Here is a 16,413-nt window from a genome sequence, read left to right as displayed (position 1 = left end):
AATTTTCAAGAAAAAGTATGTTTCTAAGCGCAGTTAAAATTTGGGTAACAACAGTTTTGTGAAATCACATTCAATCGCCACTGCAGAGGGCTAATAAACAAATGAATAATGCTAACTTCGATACTGACGTATAGCATCTGTTGTGTTTTCCAAAAACAAATAATAGGAACGGTGCTGCTTTGCGAAGCGGTCCCTTTAAATATGACGTCAGCGCGTAGTCACGTGATCGTGATTTAAAAGTATGCCGCGGACTCACGCCAAATACGTCTAGACCCGGTGCGCGGCAACTGGTAAAGTGTCTTTCTTTCTTTCTTTATAATTTGGGGTTTATTTTGCCTCCTGTTTTGGATGTATCGTTTGGATTGTTTTGCGCTCCATAAAACGACTTTACGTTGGCGTTTACCGGTTGACGCTTTCTCGCTTGCGGTCCACAAACGTTATTACATTCTTTCACAACGCACAAAAAGTGTCGGAGTTACGTGCGGGAATACTTTCAATAATGTAATTCGGTTTAGCGTATGCTGACAACTTTAATCGTTTCTTTAGTTTGGTTTAACGCGAGTTTTGTCACTAAATCAGCTGTGACATTACTTCCTGGTACTGCAAGCATCATGGGAAATGTAGTTGTCTTACGGCACACTGCATGACGTTTATGCTAATTTGTTAGCGGACCAATGTAAAGATTTGAAAGTGTTATTATTGATCTATTCATATATACATGTGTATTTATATTTATACATAGTTCTATACATATAAGCTCATTTGCAAGTTTTTGAAATATGAGCTAGTATGTTTACACTGTTGCCAGTGTTTACCCGTGGCTTGGAGCCCTAGCATAAATTAGCCACTAGCTAGCAGCGCCGGAGTTCTCTAAAATACTAAGATCTGCAGTCCTATATGTAACGTCACTTGTTTTTCGGGGTGTAGTTCGCCTACAGGTCAGGTGTCGCCAATTTGTTGCTTTCCAAACATCGTAAAACGTCAAATTTTAGCTCCGCCCATCGCCTAGCTTGCACCCCTTGGCCTCGCTTGAGGTCATTGAGTTTGTTATCCCCAACTGCAAGCGGGTCGCGCTTTCTCGGTCTACCTGTGCAGTAATGCTGCCCCCTGCTGTTCACCGAGTTAATCGTCTGCCCATTGTAACTTTCGAAGACGTGCTTCCCAGCAGTCATTGGGCCAGATGACAGGAAACGAGCAACGCTCAAAAGACAACACTTTGGTCAATGTATTTATTTCAGTCTTTCGCTTATAACAACTTCGGAATATCAGAACAGAAACAACGAAAAAAAAAATTACATTTGAGTCGCACCCCAGCTTGAAAAAAAAAGTCACAGGAAAATATAGCCTTTAATATTGCATTTTTAAACTGTCGAATCGATCGAAATTTAGAATTTTTTGGTGCAAGAACTCCGCAAAGCCCAACACCTGGAAATGTTAAAAAAAAAAAACAAAAGATTTTTCATAACAAGAAGCCAAGATTGAAGTAAAATCCTGTGAAACATCACAATCTCGTAACAAATCCCCTTAATTCATCTTTATTAATTCTACAAATTGAATACAAAAGTTTGAAGTGATTTTAATATCATACACACAAGGAAAATGGCTTTGACTGTGCTCAGTAGTTTGTTTTTTTGGTGAATCGCATGACCTTTAAAACACCCACTGTAACCTCTTTTATTTACTTATTTTTTTTAGAAATATATATTTATTATATATAAAATACTGTTTTCATTCATAGAAGCCGTACTTTGTACAATATCTGTGTGTGTGTTTGCGTGAGTGTAAAGCGAACTAAACCTGCAAAAAAAAAAAAAAAAAAATGCTCGTTACCAATTCAGGACCTAATACGCTAATAATAAAAAGTGTTTTACACAATATACACATTTTATTACTTACAAACGAAAGAAGGCGGGGTTAGCGAGGCGGGTTTGCAGCCGAGTTAGTAGCACCCACGTAAGAAATAAAGAGGAAGACGAAAAGTGGTCAAAAAAGTGATTTAAAAAAAAAAACAAAACAAAACAAAAAGCTCCTAGTCAGTGCATCTCGCATCTTGGATGTCCCGAAGTGAAAAGTGCCCGTTTGGTTACCACGGAGAGCTTCTTCCGCACCCTCCTCGTCAAGAAAAAAAAAAAAAAAAAAGAATGCGCGTTAGAACAAGAAAGAACACTTGGGTGACTTTTCTTTCAAAAGGGGGCGGGGTTAAAAAATGCATGTTTGCAATCACCCATTCATTGTGGCACCATTTTGTGGATATTTTTTTCTGCTTTAGTTTTGAGGTACTTCTTAGGAAAAAAAAACAAAGCAAAAAAAAAAAAAAAAGAACTCAGTTTTTTTTCTAAAGCTGTGTTGCACAGTAGCACCAATTTTTTTTTTTTTTTTGAAGACAATGCACCAATGGAATTGCGGCAGTTGACGCCACGCCCACCGTCACCCTTTGAATATCGTGTGAGCCCTTCCCCGTGGTCCGATTCCGAGCCGGGATGCGGGCGGGGCCGCGCTTGCTGTGCGCCGTTACGTCCTCTTCATGCAGACCACGCAGCGGCTGACGCGCGTCCGCAGGTTGCCCGCCTTCAGCGTCTCCGACTGCGGCTTGCTGTCGGGGCAAAGTGGAAACGGGGCTTGAGACGCCCGACCGAATCGGGAAAGATCTGGGTTCTCCCCAAATATCCGGCCGTACCTGAACATCTCGCCTTCGTCCACCGTGGCCAACCAGAAGCTGTAGGAATTGCCGTAATAGTTGCACGTGCCCCTGCCGTGGCACTCGATGAAGGGAGCGCTGCGGAACTCCTCCAGACAAGAACCGGGCGAGGCCAGGGCCTGGCCGGAGCCCTCGGCGCCGGCGCTGGTGTGCTGCGGGCCGGGAAGGAAGGGAGACGCGCCTTTACATCGCCGTGGATATGCGCTACTGGTTTCGCCCCGAAATCAAGTGTCCCCGAGGTTTTCTGGGTAGTCCGTAAATATCCTTACAGATTTTGGGGTGATGTTTCTCAGAGGTGGTACAGTATCACCAAGCGCTGGTGAAATATGTTCAGTTGAGTGAATGATGCTGGAAAGAACATTCTGGGATGTGTTTCAAGTGACCAATGAATGCAGACTAAATTTGCAGTCTTTCTCTGATTGGCTCTTGGTCAGGAAATGCAAGACCGAAGTTTTTTAATTCCCTAATTAAAGACTTTTTTTTGGGTCATTTCAACCTCAGCAATCCTTTGTTTCCCTTGTAGTGTACGTGACGGACGAATTTAGACAAATGTTTATGAAACCATCTTCTATTGTTGTAGGGCAGGCAGTTATAGATGAGAACCGACATCCACTATTTGAGGGTCACGTAAAGCATAATAATGCCATCCAGTGGACATGATTGCAAGTTGCACTCGCGTCCCCCGTATTTAACAAGATGGTGTATGGTAGCCTAGGGTTAAACCCCTTAGGTGGCTTTGATTTCGTGTTACACTTCTATTACTGTGTTGTGCCTCAATTGCAGTGTAACTGTAGAACCACAGACATGGTGTCAACGTGAAGTGTAAATACTAAAATAGAAAAAAAGGAATTAGTATGAAGGCAGACATAGGAAGACCAGAGCCTGACGAATGACGGACCAGAAAAAAAAAAAAAGTCAAGTCGCCCTCTAGTGGTGGCGGAAGATTGGGCAAAAAAAACGCACGATTACAATTTTGTCTGGTTTAAAAACATGACTGACCGAAGATGATGGAAAGGGGGCGGTGCTTTGATGAATGTCGGACCAGCAAAAAAATCTAAGTACTTTTCTGAATTCCCCCGTTTGTTATTGTGTTTCTTGGACAGTTCCAGACTTCACTGATTGCCTCCTAAGCTATCGTATCCAAATGTACTACCATCATGAAGGAGTAGCCTATCCACAGAGCCTCCCAGTTGGCTGGACAGTTGGGGATCTGGATGGTCTGGCTGTGGACCGCGATCACCATGGCGGGAGCCTCGCACACCGAGCATCTAGAAGGACGCAACAACACAAAGTGAGCATTGTCCTCCCGGCTTCAGCGGTCCGCCCGCGTCCTACCGGCTGATAAAAGGCTTGATGCTCTCGCCGGTGATGGGGGCCATGGACATGGGCATGGGTTCAGGTGTGGACAGCCAATAGGAATAGTCGTTGCGGGAGGCGAAGTTGCACACGTTGTTGATGTTGCAGAACATGAAGGGCATGGTGCTGAAGCGGCGCAGGCAGCTACCCGCGGTTCCTGGAGGACACGGCAGAAGACGATCAGTCACGTGCGATAAGTTTGAGGAGGTCTGCGGTCCCGATTCCCTACCGAGGTCTTGCCCGTGCGCCCTCTCGTTGCCCTGCACGTACAGCAGGGAGTAGCCGTCGTATATGAGGTTGGTTCCCACCGGACAGGGCGGAACTTCCTGGATCTGGCTGTGTCGGGTGATGAGGAAGCCGTGGGCCGCCGAGCCGGAGCCCGGAAGACCGGGTGGACCCTGTGGACCGTCGGAACCAGGAGGACCCGGATAGCCACGCTGACCTAGGATCAGAGCACACGATTCGCAAGTGAGACATTTACGAGAAGCTCTCCGCCCCATTAGAACGTTCCGGTGGAGAACGATGACGTTTTCCGGCTCTCGTCAACTCACCGGGCTGACCGGCGGGCCCGTTGTCTCCCTTCCTTCCGGGAGGGCCGCTGAATCCAGGGGGACCCTCTGGACCGGGATCCCCCGAGTTACCTGCCTGACCTGAAATACGGGGAGAAAAATGTCATGACGTTGCTTTTGAATTCAGAGGTCTCATTTATGCAACTGACCTGGGAGTCCTTCACGTCCAGGGGAACCCGGCGCTCCGCCGGGACCCGGCTGGCCCAGGGGACCGGGGGGTCCTCGTTCTCCCTTAATCACAGTTGGTGGCTGAGGAACGCCGGGGTCACCGGGAGGACCTGCAGCAAAAAGGGTTTAAAAATGTGACGTCTAAATCTCTCGTGACCAGCACGCCAACGACAAAGTTCAATATATTCACCTGGCGGTCCGAGATCTCCAGGGTCACCCGGAAGACCGGAGGCACCGGGAATTCCCGGGTCTCCTTTCGGTCCTGGTTAAGATACAAACGCGTTTTCAGAACTTGGTATCGGAACATCACCGATTCTTCATCGGAACCAATGTTACCTGGGAATCCGGGAACGCCGGTCAAACCGATGTCGCCCTTGGGCCCAGGACCACCGGGAGAGCCGGGTGGACCCTGGTGAGGGGGATTGCAAACAGTTACATCATCTCACGGCGAGCGCTGGATCCCTTCCGATCTTACCGGAAATCCCGGAACGCCCGGGTCTCCTTTCTGTCCGGAGAAGCCTGGCTGGCCGGCAGCACCGGGAATACCTTTCTCTCCCCGTACGCCGCCACTTCCCGGGGGCCCGCGAGGGCCTTGTGGGCCGGGCACACCTTCATGCGCAGAAGACCGGAGATCAGATGAGCAAAATTGTGTTTTATATTCATCGAGGGTCCAAAATCATAGCTGAATCATTATTAAGTAAACATTTCGCTAAACATTTTGAGTAGGGTAAGCGAGAGAAAAGGCATTTTTCATGGAAGAATAATAAATATATATACGGTATATCACCCAATAGGTTAACCACAAAGCAGAGATGTCAGAAAACACAAAGTCCAACCTCAAGTTTCGCACATTCGAGACAGCCTTTCAATATCGCTTCTCCATAAATCATCAAAATCATCTAACCTGCTGGACCTAGGCTTCCCAGAAGAAAAGTGGTCGAGGGTTGAAAAAAAAAAAATGACAAGAGATTATATATCAGAACAGAAATACAATCAAAGTACAACCTAAAAACATGAAGTTATCTGGATTGTTTGTACTCTAGCCTCCAATTCCCCGAATCCATTTCATGCATCCTCCTGGAGGTCACATGATCAGGCATAACCAGTGAAAATGCTCGTGTACTGTACGTGTGTTTTTTTTTCCCTTCTGATCGGTTTCATGCACATCGTTAGTGTGGAAGGGATTCATTTGGGATTTGGAGGCATCGCAAAATTTACGGTAACGTGTAGGCCGAATAATAAGTACAAAATACTGCAATACTGAAATACTGCAAAAACATGGATTCGGTTTCCCAGGTGAGTTAGTCACACGGAGTGTTTTTGTGCACAAATTACGAACTGCATATCGCATTCGTAGTGCGGTGTTTAATCCATATTTCATGCTATTTGTGTCTGTTTATAATCTTCAAACGGACTTAGTGCTCAGGCATGGGCCGATAACAGTTTGGGATTGGCTGCTTGTAGAGTTGAGTCAACGAGCCCCCTCTTTGAAGTTTTTTTTTTTTTTTTAACGGAGGAAAAGTTGATTGTTCTAAAAATAGCTCACTTGTGATAGGGTATGAACAAATGAAGTTTTATCCAATTATTAATCAATGGAATAATAGCATATAATTTATCATGATGGCCTTAGTTAACATGTAATTATTTGAACTTGGTACACTGGTTTTAGTGTACCAAATATTGTACAGTGTATTTGAAAATAAAATTAAGTTCAATTGTGTTTTCGTTTATTCATTTTTTTTTGTCGTATTTTGTCAGATTTCTAAATGGACGTTTTAGATCTGGAATTGTAATGCTAATAAATTAAAAAAAATATATAAATCTAATACAATACTGTATATGTTTTTTGTTTCATAAATTTTATATAATATTTATCAATATAAAAAATATAAATGTTATTAGATTTGATTTAACCGTTCTATTTATGTTGGTGGGACCCATATATATATATATATATATATATATATATATATATATATAATGTCCTATAAAATCTATATTTTTACATATATATTTAAAAAAATATATATAAATTTATATATAAATAGATAAAAATTACGTATTGGTTTTGTTACATTGTGAGTTTTTTTTCCCATTTTTTTTTTTTTTTTTTACCATTTTAATAAATGCTCTAGGTCATATTGACACTGATATCCTTGCCGTTCTTGAGAAATGAACATCAATCACGTCAATCAATAATTTTGCTTAGTGTTTTGATAGCGTCAAAATCTGACAGCGGCCCATGCCTGCTTGTGCTGGTTTCCTTCTAAGAAGAAATCCAAATTCCTGGTTTTTGAAAGCGCAAGCCTTGTTACCATCAGTGTGCATGGAAAGTGAAAGAGGCTCGGCGTTAGGGTGGATCACAATTGACAAAAACTTGTTCTCCAGCAGATCACAAGGTGGACTTCGAGCTCTAACAGTGACCGTGAGGACGAACGTGCATTCAAAGTCCGGACGCCGTCAGTCTGACCTGTTGGACCTGCGGGGGGCGCCGCCGAGCGTCGTCGCGAGCAGGGACGAGGACCGGGCCACGCAGCGGGAAACGGGAGGTAAAATGTCACAACAAAAAAAAAACAAACGCCCCAAAAGGGCGTCCTAGCTTGGCAACGGACGACGGCGGTCCTTCACATGAGACGTCAACATCCATGCGACTGTTTGACGACGATTGGTGGAATCAAAGACACTCAGGACAGCGCCGCCAGACCAAACCTCAACACTCCGTTCAAGTCCTCATTGTCGAGGCTGCGATTTAGCAGTTCGATTTGTACGGAATTGTGGCGCTGTCAACGTAGAGTAAACATTTTGGACCGGCAAATTCGTTTGCGCTTGTAGACTATTTGCTAAAAATACGTTGTCATTTCCACGCTATAAAGCGCACCTTCAACGAACGGCCTGTTTTAAAACCGTTTTCATCTATAGGGCGCACCGCATTATAAGGCGCACAGAATAGAAGCCGCAGTAGGGGCTGCTGTTGCATTACGCATCTACTAGATGGAGCTGCGCTAAAGGGAATGTCAACAAAACCATCAGATGAGGAAGTCAAACTTCATTAATAGACGATTGGAATTTTAAGAATAAAGGTGATTTGTGGAAAGCACTATCCGAAAAATTTACCTCTCGATTACATTAAAAGACCAATCAAGAGTTTAAAAGGATACAATTATGATTCAATTCAATATTAAACTTTATTTATTAAAATTGCAACCAAAAACCTTAACATATATTGTTTTGTTGATTTGAAAAACAGTTGCTGGATTTATTTTATAGAATCGCACTTATGTTTTTTTGCACCCCATATAAATTGCTTCAAAATTGGATAATGGATGAAAATTGCATGATGGCATTGGAACACGCAAGTCATTACTTTGTGGAATTAGGGAAAAAAAACGCAAATATTTTTAGCGTTTATCCAACAAGTATGTTTGAATGTATTTGCAAGTAAGTTTCAAAAATATTTACTCCACCAATGGCAGCTCCACGTTCACCGAATGGAGTTTTTGCCCGAGTTTGGGAGCAGTTGACGGTTGGTGTCTGGCTCAGCTTCATTTCACACGACACAAGTGGGGACACACAGACAAAAAAAAAAAAAAAAAGTGGCTTTGAAGAAGATCAAGATATATAAATAAATAACTGCCCTCATTTTGGGGTCCCAAAAGTGCAATAATGTGGTAGGAAAACATGTGCAGTGCGACTGGACACAAACGATTGTAACCTGTGCTGATTTTAAGCCCTGCAGAGGGGGGCGGGGCTTAAAAGGACGTGATGATGATGGTGAATTGTCAAACAGAGTTCCATGCAAACCAAAAAAAAAAAAAAAAAAAGCTTTTGAAGTGACATTGGTGATATGGTTCAGGTTGCTGACTGGTTTTCAAGGAATAACGCAGAAATCGTGATTATCATCTATGGCCCATGTTTTTCTTAGGGTTGGGGAATTATTTCATAAGGCAGCTCAATTTTTTATTTTATTTTTTAGAACCACTCCAAAAACCAGACAGCAATTCCTGACAGAACCCGTGCTACGTCTCATTTCCTTACCCGCCCTTCCTGGTGGTCCAGGGGGTCCTTGTAATCCTTTGGGACCCTGTAAAGCCAGACCCGAAGGTCCAGGAGGTCCGATAGGTCCGGGAGAGCCCGGAAGGCCGGGGAAGCCTCCCTCTCCTTTTGGACCAGGGAAACCGGGACTGCCAGATGGGCCGGGGAGGCCGGGATCTCCTTTGGCACCTTTTCGTACAAAATGAGGGGTGGTTTGACGTCATGTCCGTCTTTACGTGTGTTCAAAGGGGACAAACCTGGCAGTCCGGGAAGTCCAGCAGGTCCTGGTTCACCGTAGCCCGGAAGCCCTACGATATAAAAACAGCACAATTGTTTTATTTTGGGGGTACAAGGATGCTGTTTGTTTTACATGACTTTTTTCCACTCCTTACCTGGCTCTCCTTTGAAGCCGGCCGGTCCTGGGATGCCATCCCGTCCCGGTTGTCCTTTATCTCCCGGGAATCCAGGCGCTCCTGGTAGACCAGGAGAACCTGGCCTTCCCGGAGCTCCAGTCAGTCCCGGGCCACCGGGCCCGCCGTCAAGACCCTTTGGACCAGGAATACCAGGAGATCCTGACAAGCAGTCCGAGAAGAACGCTCCAAATGATGTCGGGTCAAATCTGCATTTAAAGATCAAATGCCCACAAATGTCCGTACCTTGGAATCCTGGCGGACCTAGATCACCTTTGGCGCCTGGTCCTCCAGGGAGACCCGGTAGACCTGGTAATCCTGGAGTACCTTTAGGTCCCGAACTTCCAGGGAAACCGGGCTGACCCGGATCTCCCTACGAGAGGTTCCGCATGAATTTATTTTCATATGGGATTTGAGTTTACATTTTGGGATCTCTTTGGTACAGTCTACCTTGATTCCGGGGGGTCCAGGTGGTCCAACCCCAGCAGAACCTGGTTCACCTTTTGCTCCAGGGAAACCAGGTGTTCCGGGCTGTCCCGGAGATCCGGGTCGACCCGACTGGCCCGGCAAGCCCTTCTGTCCACTGGGTCCTGGAGAAAACACGGCCGACAATGGATATCTTCTCCTCCATTTCCGTATGGTATAGTTAAAATGTTTTTAACTCAACCTGGGAATCCCATTTCTCCCATGCTGCCTTTTGCTCCTGGAGCTCCAGGACCACCAGGGCCTCCTGGAATGCCAGGATCTCCTTTTGGTCCTATGCGCAACAGAAGGAAAATTATACATCTGTTTCTACCAGTGTTTGCTTGAATGCGCCACTTTGTACTTAAATCTAACCTGAAGGTCCGGGGAGTCCGGGCCGTCCATCTGATCCTGGAAGTCCAGGGTCACCAGGGAGACCAGGGATGCCCTTTTGGCCTGGAAAACCTGGTGCTCCTGTGTGAAATAAAAACTCTTATTAAAGTCATGGTCCTCTGTTGAGGGTTGATAAATGTGTGAAAAGTCTTGCCTGGCAGTCCTGGTTCTCCTTTATCCCCCTTTGAGCCCAAATTTGGTGGCGTGTATCCAGGAGCTCCTGGTGGGCCAACGCTACCCCTTTCTCCTTTTATTCCTGAAGCACCTGGAACACCATCCCGACCAGGGAATCCAGGTTCACCTGACAATGACAGGAAAAAAATACCCTTTACACGGTGCACACAAAGCTGCATGGTTAATTCCTTTTAGGTGTAGGTAAATACCTTTCGGACCAGGACCGCCAGGTCCACCAGGTCCACCGGGTCCTCCAGCTGGTCCAGGAGCACCAATTGGACCCATGTCTCCTTTGGCACCTAAGACCAAGAGCAAAATTCACCCCATGGTCACCAACACCAAACGACGATCATTGAATAACTTCAAAAAATCTTTTCCGACGGTTTATCTTCTGGAGTTGGGACTTATCCAAAGTCTACTTCGCTTGTGGCAAACAAATTATGACAGTCTTCCCTTACCTGGCAGCCCAGGAAGGCCATCCCGTCCAGGCCCTCCAGGAGGTCCTGGAGTTCCAATTGGTCCCGGGGAACCAGGGAAACCAGGACTTCCTCTGTCTCCTGGCAGGCCGGGAATATCTAAACCTGGGGGTCCTGGGTCTCCTTTTGCTCCATTTGCGCCGGGGAATCCTGTAAGAGTGAGAAAATGAAACGACTTTGGTTTTTCAGCAGGTACGTGTGTGGAAATAGTTCTACAGCAGGGTTGTGATTTTTACCGGGAGGACCCATGGGACCCGGGAGTCCGGGGGCCCCTGGGGGCCCACGCGAGCCTGGCGTCGGGGGTCCTGGTGGACCACGAGCTCCGGGGATACCAGAGGTTCCTGGTTCACCTGGAAAGACGGGACAGCAGAGGAACAATGTGATTGGCATGTTTATGAGAGGTATTAAATACCGATGTTCAAATACCTTTAGATCCTGGTGCGCCATCAAATCCAGATCGCCCTGGTGAACCGGGACTTCCAGGGAAACCAGGATCTCCCTTGGGTCCAGGTAGACCTTTAGCTCCAGGTACACCTGGTAAACCAGGTGGGCCCGGGAGGCCGAAGCCAGGTTCACCCTGTTACAAATACACAGAAGGGTCTCGTCAAATCTTCATCTTTCAGATTTTTTTAAATTTTTTTTTTTGAGCGTACCTTTGCTCCAGGAAATCCAGGTTGACCTGGAAGGCCGTCTACTCCTGGTCGACCCGCTCCTGCCGGAGCCCCTGGTTGGCCGGGGATCCCGGGAAATCCTTGAACGCAAAGAGATACGTGCTTGGATGTGCGCCGAGAGAAACGTAAAAGAAAGACCGGTTGAAATGGTATTCAAACCTTTAGGTCCGGGGGGTCCAGGGAGTCCAATACCGGGAAGTCCAGGATCACCCTTGGCTCCAGGTAATCCTGGGAAACCGGGCTGTCCGGGCTGACCTGGGTTTCCTGAGTGCCGAACGATCAGTAGGATTATTCTAAAATTAATATAATCATTTATGATGTGGAACTCCAATAAAGATCCATACCTGGTGCTCCAGGGGATCCCGGCTCACCATCCTGACCACGGGGTCCCGGCAAGCCTTTTTCTGCCACTACGGAGCCCGGTTCTCCTTTGGTGCCTGACGGAGACGGATGGGTCCGTTTGCATGGCTTTGACGGGGTAACAACTTATGTACGAGCAGATCAATGAAAAAAAGTTCTGTCACCAGGGAAACCAGGAGCTCCGGGTCTTCCCGAGACACCCTGGACACCCTTTTCTCCGGACGGTCCGGGGGGTCCAAAGCCAGGGGGTCCTGGAGGACCCCGGTCTCCTGGGATCCCAGGAGCACCTGGATCACCAGGGCTACCTCGTTCTCCTCTCACCTGCAAAGATCCCTATCAGGAGAAACAAAATGGATCTTAGTGGATGGACACAACGGTCCAGGTCTTGGAAAGACTGGATCAGGGCAACCTACAGGAGCTCCTTTGGGCCCCGGAAGACCAGGCTGGCCATCACGGCCGGGCCGCCCATCTAGACCTGGAAGACCGGGTGGTCCAGGGAATCCGGTGTCACCCTTTTCACCCCTTGCACCTCCTCCAGTGATGGTTTCACCGGGCTCTCCCTTCTCTCCCGGGAATCCCGGTGGCCCCTGAGGGCCGGGAAGACCCTGCGGAACAGAAAACAGTGACGAGTAAGAACCTCGGACTAAAACCTATGTCTGAGGCTCAGCCTTCCTGCAAAAAGTGAAATTGAGGAATTGAAAGTGAAATCAAAAGCCAATGCTTTTGATTGCTGGTCACAAGATGGCGGCAAAGCACTACTTGTATACAAATTTACGTTTAAAACGTGGGTTTTGCAAATAATAAAAATATGGTGTTCCCTCCCAATAGCACGGTTCACCTTTCGCGGCTTTGCCGTTTTCCCCATTTTTTTTTCTGATTGCGAAGGGAGCGCCCGATACCAAGTACCAATACCACTAATAATTTTAATGCAAACCCCCTCCAAAAAAACCCCTGAAATTTCCAAGACTCCTCCTTCAACATAGCATTTTTCCTTTTTTGCATTTTCCTACTTTGCAAAAATTGTCCAGAAATCCTTTCCCATCCCGATTTTTATTTTATTTTTTTGTGATCCACAGTGTTTAGTACGTATCATCCAAAGTCCTACTGTGTTTATGAAGATGAACGGAACTCACGGGTGATCCACTCCCGCCGGGAGTTCCAGGGAATCCCCTTTCTCCTTTAAGACCCGGGGCCCCGGGAGTTCCTGAAGGGTTTCCGCATCACTCAGTATTTTTTTCTTGTGACTCATTGCTTTCGTAATCCGCGTTACCTGGGAATCCAGGCTGTCCGGCAGGACCCGGGGGTCCACGGATCCCGGTTGTACCGCTGACGCAGTTGACGCAGGTGTCCCCCTTTTCACCTGGAAGGGTGACCCAATTACCGCCTGATCTCTTCTCTAGAACCATGAGCAGTGGAAGCGGTACCTCAGAGGGTCCTCACCTTTCTGGCCCGGTTCTCCTGGATAACCTCTGTCCCCCGTTCGGCCGGCCGGGCCGGGTAAGCCGGGGACGCAGGTTTGTCCGCCTGAGGAATCGCCCGCAGGTCCGGGGGGTCCCGGTTGACCCGGCAGACCGGGGCTTCCGGGGCGGCCCGGAGGACCGGGAAGAGAGAGCCCCGGACTGCCGATGTCTCCCTTCTGACCTCTTTCTCCGGGGAAGCCCGGCTGGCCCGGTGAGCCGCCGCCACCGCCGCCTGGTATTCCAGGCGCCCCCTGAGGTCCTGGTAAACCTGGAGAAGGTCCGAAAAAGGACTTTGTTTATGAACTCAGTCGGGGCTAGCAAAATATTTGGGAAAAAATGCAAACGAGTACATGGGACTGAATGCCTGGATTGCAAAGACGTCTAATTACGTCTTTGGGATTGAATGAGTTATCAATGAGGGAGGTAGCATTTCCACTCCTACTCTACAATACAGAAGTTTGTTTTACTTAGTGGGACCGGACAGTCTCTGTCATTATTTTGTAAAATCTCAGTGTCCGTTCTTTCAAATGCGCTTGGTTTTCCACTCACCTGTTGGTCCCCTGTCTCCTTTGGTGCCGGGGGATCCAGGGAACCCGGGCTCGCCTTTCGGACCCACCTGAGCTCCTGTCTGCCCGCTAATAACCTGGTGGGACCAAAAAAAAAAGATGCGTGAGACCAGACGTAGTGGGACAACGAAATGATGGGGGGAGATAGAATACACACCAGTCCTGGAGGACCTGGGAATCCACGTTCACCTTTCATGCCCTTGAAAGGAAATATGGAAGTATATCATTCATGAAAATATCCGTGACATGACAAGTCAATACCCCCCCCCCCCCCCCCCCCCCAAAAAAAAATTCTTCTCAGCGAAATCCACCCATTTTTATCCATCTCAGGGGGAGGCCATTTTGTCACTAGCCTGTCCCCTGAAAATGACATCACAGTAAGGACCCATCACGACTTACTTGTTTCCTTAGTTTGGTCATGTGACCTACGCAAAAAACAAAAACTGGTGCATTTTGCTGCTGAACTAATTCACTCCCAAAGACGGATTTTTATGTTTTTCTTTGAGTCCAAACATTCTGTTCCAGGTACTGAATGTGTATCTACATTTTGTTTCCCAAGTGTTTGGTGAAAGAAAGGTCAAAATATGGCTGACCATAAATGAATTAAGCACTAAAGTAGTCGCTTATTTTACTATTTACCTAGAGTAATTGACTAATTACGTATTTAATCTGCTTTAATACTAATGTATTACTTTAGGTAATTAAAGTAATTAGTTAATGAACTTTATTTGCTAAAGGAATCCATCACTTTAGTACCTCACTTTTGTACTTATTACCTAAAGTAATCAGTAACTTTAATACTGAATACCTACCTCAAGTAAACTAATTTATTTCCTTTAGTACTCAATTTATTTAGTACCAGGGGATTTTGGATGATGTCTTGAAGCGTGAAAAAAGAAAAGATCATTACAATACAAAAGTTTGTCTTGCGTTTTTCTGAAAATGAGATTCCCAAAGCTACAGAGTTCAAAAATTCTTCGAAAAAAAAACGTTGCACTTTTAACTTACTCTTTCTCCATCCCTGCCAGCAGGACCTGGCAGGCCGGAATCTCCTTTCAGACCCTAAAGGGAGAAAGATTAGAAGCGTTCACACATTTTTGTTTTTTTTAATCATTGACACAATTTGTGTACTAAAAAATAGTAAAAAAAAACTCACGAGGAAGCCCGGTGGACCAGGGTCACCATCTTTGCCTGGTTTGCCCTGTCAAAACAACAACAACAACAGATAGATAAGATAGATGGATGGATGGATGGATAGATGGATAGATAGATGCTATTTAGCTAACAAAACATAGATAGATCCTAGATACTTAGCTAGCAAAATACGATAGCTAGCTAGCAAGTAAATAGATAGATAGATAGATAGATAGATGCTATTTAGCTAACAAAACATATAGATCCTAGATACTTAGCTAGCAAAATACGATAGCTAGCTAGCAAGTAAATAGCTAGCTAGATAGATAGATAGATAGATAGATAGATAGATAGATGCTATTTAGCTAACAAAACATAGATCCTTGAAACCTAGCTAGCAAAATATGATAGCTAGCTAGCAAGTAAATACATAGATAGATGCTTATTAGCTAACAAAACATATAGATCCTAGATACCTAGCTAGCAAAATATGATAACTAGCTAGCAAGTAAATAGATAGATGCTATTTAGCTAACAAAACATAGATAGATCCTAGATACCTAGCTAGCAAAATACGATAGGTAGCTAGCAAGTAAATAGATGGATAGATAGATAGATAGATAGATGCTATTTAGCTAACAAAACATATAGATCCTAGATACTTAGCTAGCAAAATACGATAGCTAGCTAGCAAGTAAATACCTAGCTAGCTAGATAGATAGATAGATAGATAGATAGATAGATAGATGCTATTTAGCTAACAAAACATAGATCCTTGAAACCTAGCTAGCAAAATATGATAGCTAGCTAGCAAGTAAATACATAGATAGATGCTTATTAGCTAACAAAACATAGATAGATCCTAGATACCTAGCTAGCAAAATACGATAGCTAGCTAGCAAGTAAATAGATAGATAGATGCTATTTAGCTAACAAAACAGATAAATCCTAGATACCTAGCTAGCAAAATACGATAGGTAGCTAGCAAGTAAATAGATAGATAGATAGATGCTATTTAGCTAACAAAACATAGATAGATCCTAGCTACCTAGTTAGCAAAATACGCTAGCTAGCTAGCAAGTAAATACGATAGATTGATAGATAAATAGAAAGATAGATTTAGAAAATCTCTCCACGGCTAGACTTTGTTGTTTCAACTCACACGTTTGCCCGGCTCTCCCGGTTCTCCTTTTTCTCCCTTCTGGCCGCCAGGGATACCCTGCACTCACCAATGAAACACAAGCCAACAGTTTTTTTCTTTGTTTGTTTTTTTGCTCAAAAAGTATTCTTCAGAGAGACCAAAACTTTTGTTAGGCGGTAAAAACGGTGTGCTAACGGACACTTACGGGGGGACCTGGATAGCCTGGATCACCTGGGGGGCCGGGAAGTCCGGGGTCACCCTTTCAAAGCACAGGCACAAAAGACTGATGAGTCAGGTGTAGATACTCTATCTGGACTTTAAGCAAAGGAAGGATTGTTCTGGG

At 45.5% G+C, this 16,413-nt stretch overlaps 1 protein-coding gene across 1 annotated transcript in view; it reads right to left on the bottom strand.

Moving 5' to 3' along the window:
* Nucleotides 1-1,215: 1,215 nt before the first annotated feature.
* Nucleotides 1,216-16,413, bottom strand: part of col4a5 (collagen, type IV, alpha 5 (Alport syndrome)) — a 36,748-nt gene continuing 21,550 nt past the window's right edge. The window contains exons 14-49 of the mRNA XM_088408560.1: nucleotides 16,276-16,329; nucleotides 16,092-16,148; nucleotides 14,952-14,996; nucleotides 14,804-14,857; nucleotides 13,953-13,994; nucleotides 13,779-13,872; nucleotides 13,210-13,497; nucleotides 13,040-13,129; nucleotides 12,903-12,973; nucleotides 12,183-12,374; nucleotides 11,934-12,102; nucleotides 11,754-11,846; nucleotides 11,569-11,673; nucleotides 11,392-11,489; nucleotides 11,165-11,315; nucleotides 10,975-11,088; nucleotides 10,721-10,888; nucleotides 10,472-10,561; nucleotides 10,243-10,389; nucleotides 10,071-10,169; nucleotides 9,901-9,990; nucleotides 9,684-9,823; nucleotides 9,480-9,606; nucleotides 9,216-9,395; nucleotides 9,081-9,131; nucleotides 8,827-9,012; nucleotides 5,267-5,400; nucleotides 5,128-5,200; nucleotides 4,982-5,053; nucleotides 4,773-4,901; nucleotides 4,606-4,704; nucleotides 4,284-4,496; nucleotides 4,034-4,211; nucleotides 3,852-3,966; nucleotides 2,678-2,850; nucleotides 1,216-2,593 (exon numbers count right to left, since the gene is read on the bottom strand). Coding sequence (XP_088264686.1) covers nucleotides 2,512-2,593; nucleotides 2,678-2,850; nucleotides 3,852-3,966; nucleotides 4,034-4,211; nucleotides 4,284-4,496; nucleotides 4,606-4,704; nucleotides 4,773-4,901; nucleotides 4,982-5,053; nucleotides 5,128-5,200; nucleotides 5,267-5,400; nucleotides 8,827-9,012; nucleotides 9,081-9,131; nucleotides 9,216-9,395; nucleotides 9,480-9,606; nucleotides 9,684-9,823; nucleotides 9,901-9,990; nucleotides 10,071-10,169; nucleotides 10,243-10,389; nucleotides 10,472-10,561; nucleotides 10,721-10,888; nucleotides 10,975-11,088; nucleotides 11,165-11,315; nucleotides 11,392-11,489; nucleotides 11,569-11,673; nucleotides 11,754-11,846; nucleotides 11,934-12,102; nucleotides 12,183-12,374; nucleotides 12,903-12,973; nucleotides 13,040-13,129; nucleotides 13,210-13,497; nucleotides 13,779-13,872; nucleotides 13,953-13,994; nucleotides 14,804-14,857; nucleotides 14,952-14,996; nucleotides 16,092-16,148; nucleotides 16,276-16,329 — 4,263 coding nt within the window. The 3' untranslated portion in view covers nucleotides 1,216-2,511. The remainder of the gene's footprint in view (nucleotides 2,594-2,677; nucleotides 2,851-3,851; nucleotides 3,967-4,033; nucleotides 4,212-4,283; nucleotides 4,497-4,605; nucleotides 4,705-4,772; nucleotides 4,902-4,981; nucleotides 5,054-5,127; nucleotides 5,201-5,266; nucleotides 5,401-8,826; nucleotides 9,013-9,080; nucleotides 9,132-9,215; nucleotides 9,396-9,479; nucleotides 9,607-9,683; nucleotides 9,824-9,900; nucleotides 9,991-10,070; nucleotides 10,170-10,242; nucleotides 10,390-10,471; nucleotides 10,562-10,720; nucleotides 10,889-10,974; nucleotides 11,089-11,164; nucleotides 11,316-11,391; nucleotides 11,490-11,568; nucleotides 11,674-11,753; nucleotides 11,847-11,933; nucleotides 12,103-12,182; nucleotides 12,375-12,902; nucleotides 12,974-13,039; nucleotides 13,130-13,209; nucleotides 13,498-13,778; nucleotides 13,873-13,952; nucleotides 13,995-14,803; nucleotides 14,858-14,951; nucleotides 14,997-16,091; nucleotides 16,149-16,275; nucleotides 16,330-16,413) is intronic.

This window comes from Hippichthys cyanospilos, chromosome 1 (assembly GCF_059441005.1).
Source record: "Hippichthys cyanospilos isolate Australia breed blue-spotted pipefish chromosome 1, RoL_Hcya_1.0, whole genome shotgun sequence".
In the NCBI taxonomy this organism is placed as follows: Eukaryota; Metazoa; Chordata; class Actinopteri; order Syngnathiformes; family Syngnathidae; genus Hippichthys; species Hippichthys cyanospilos.
This window is presented reverse-complemented; position numbering and strand designations above follow the sequence as displayed.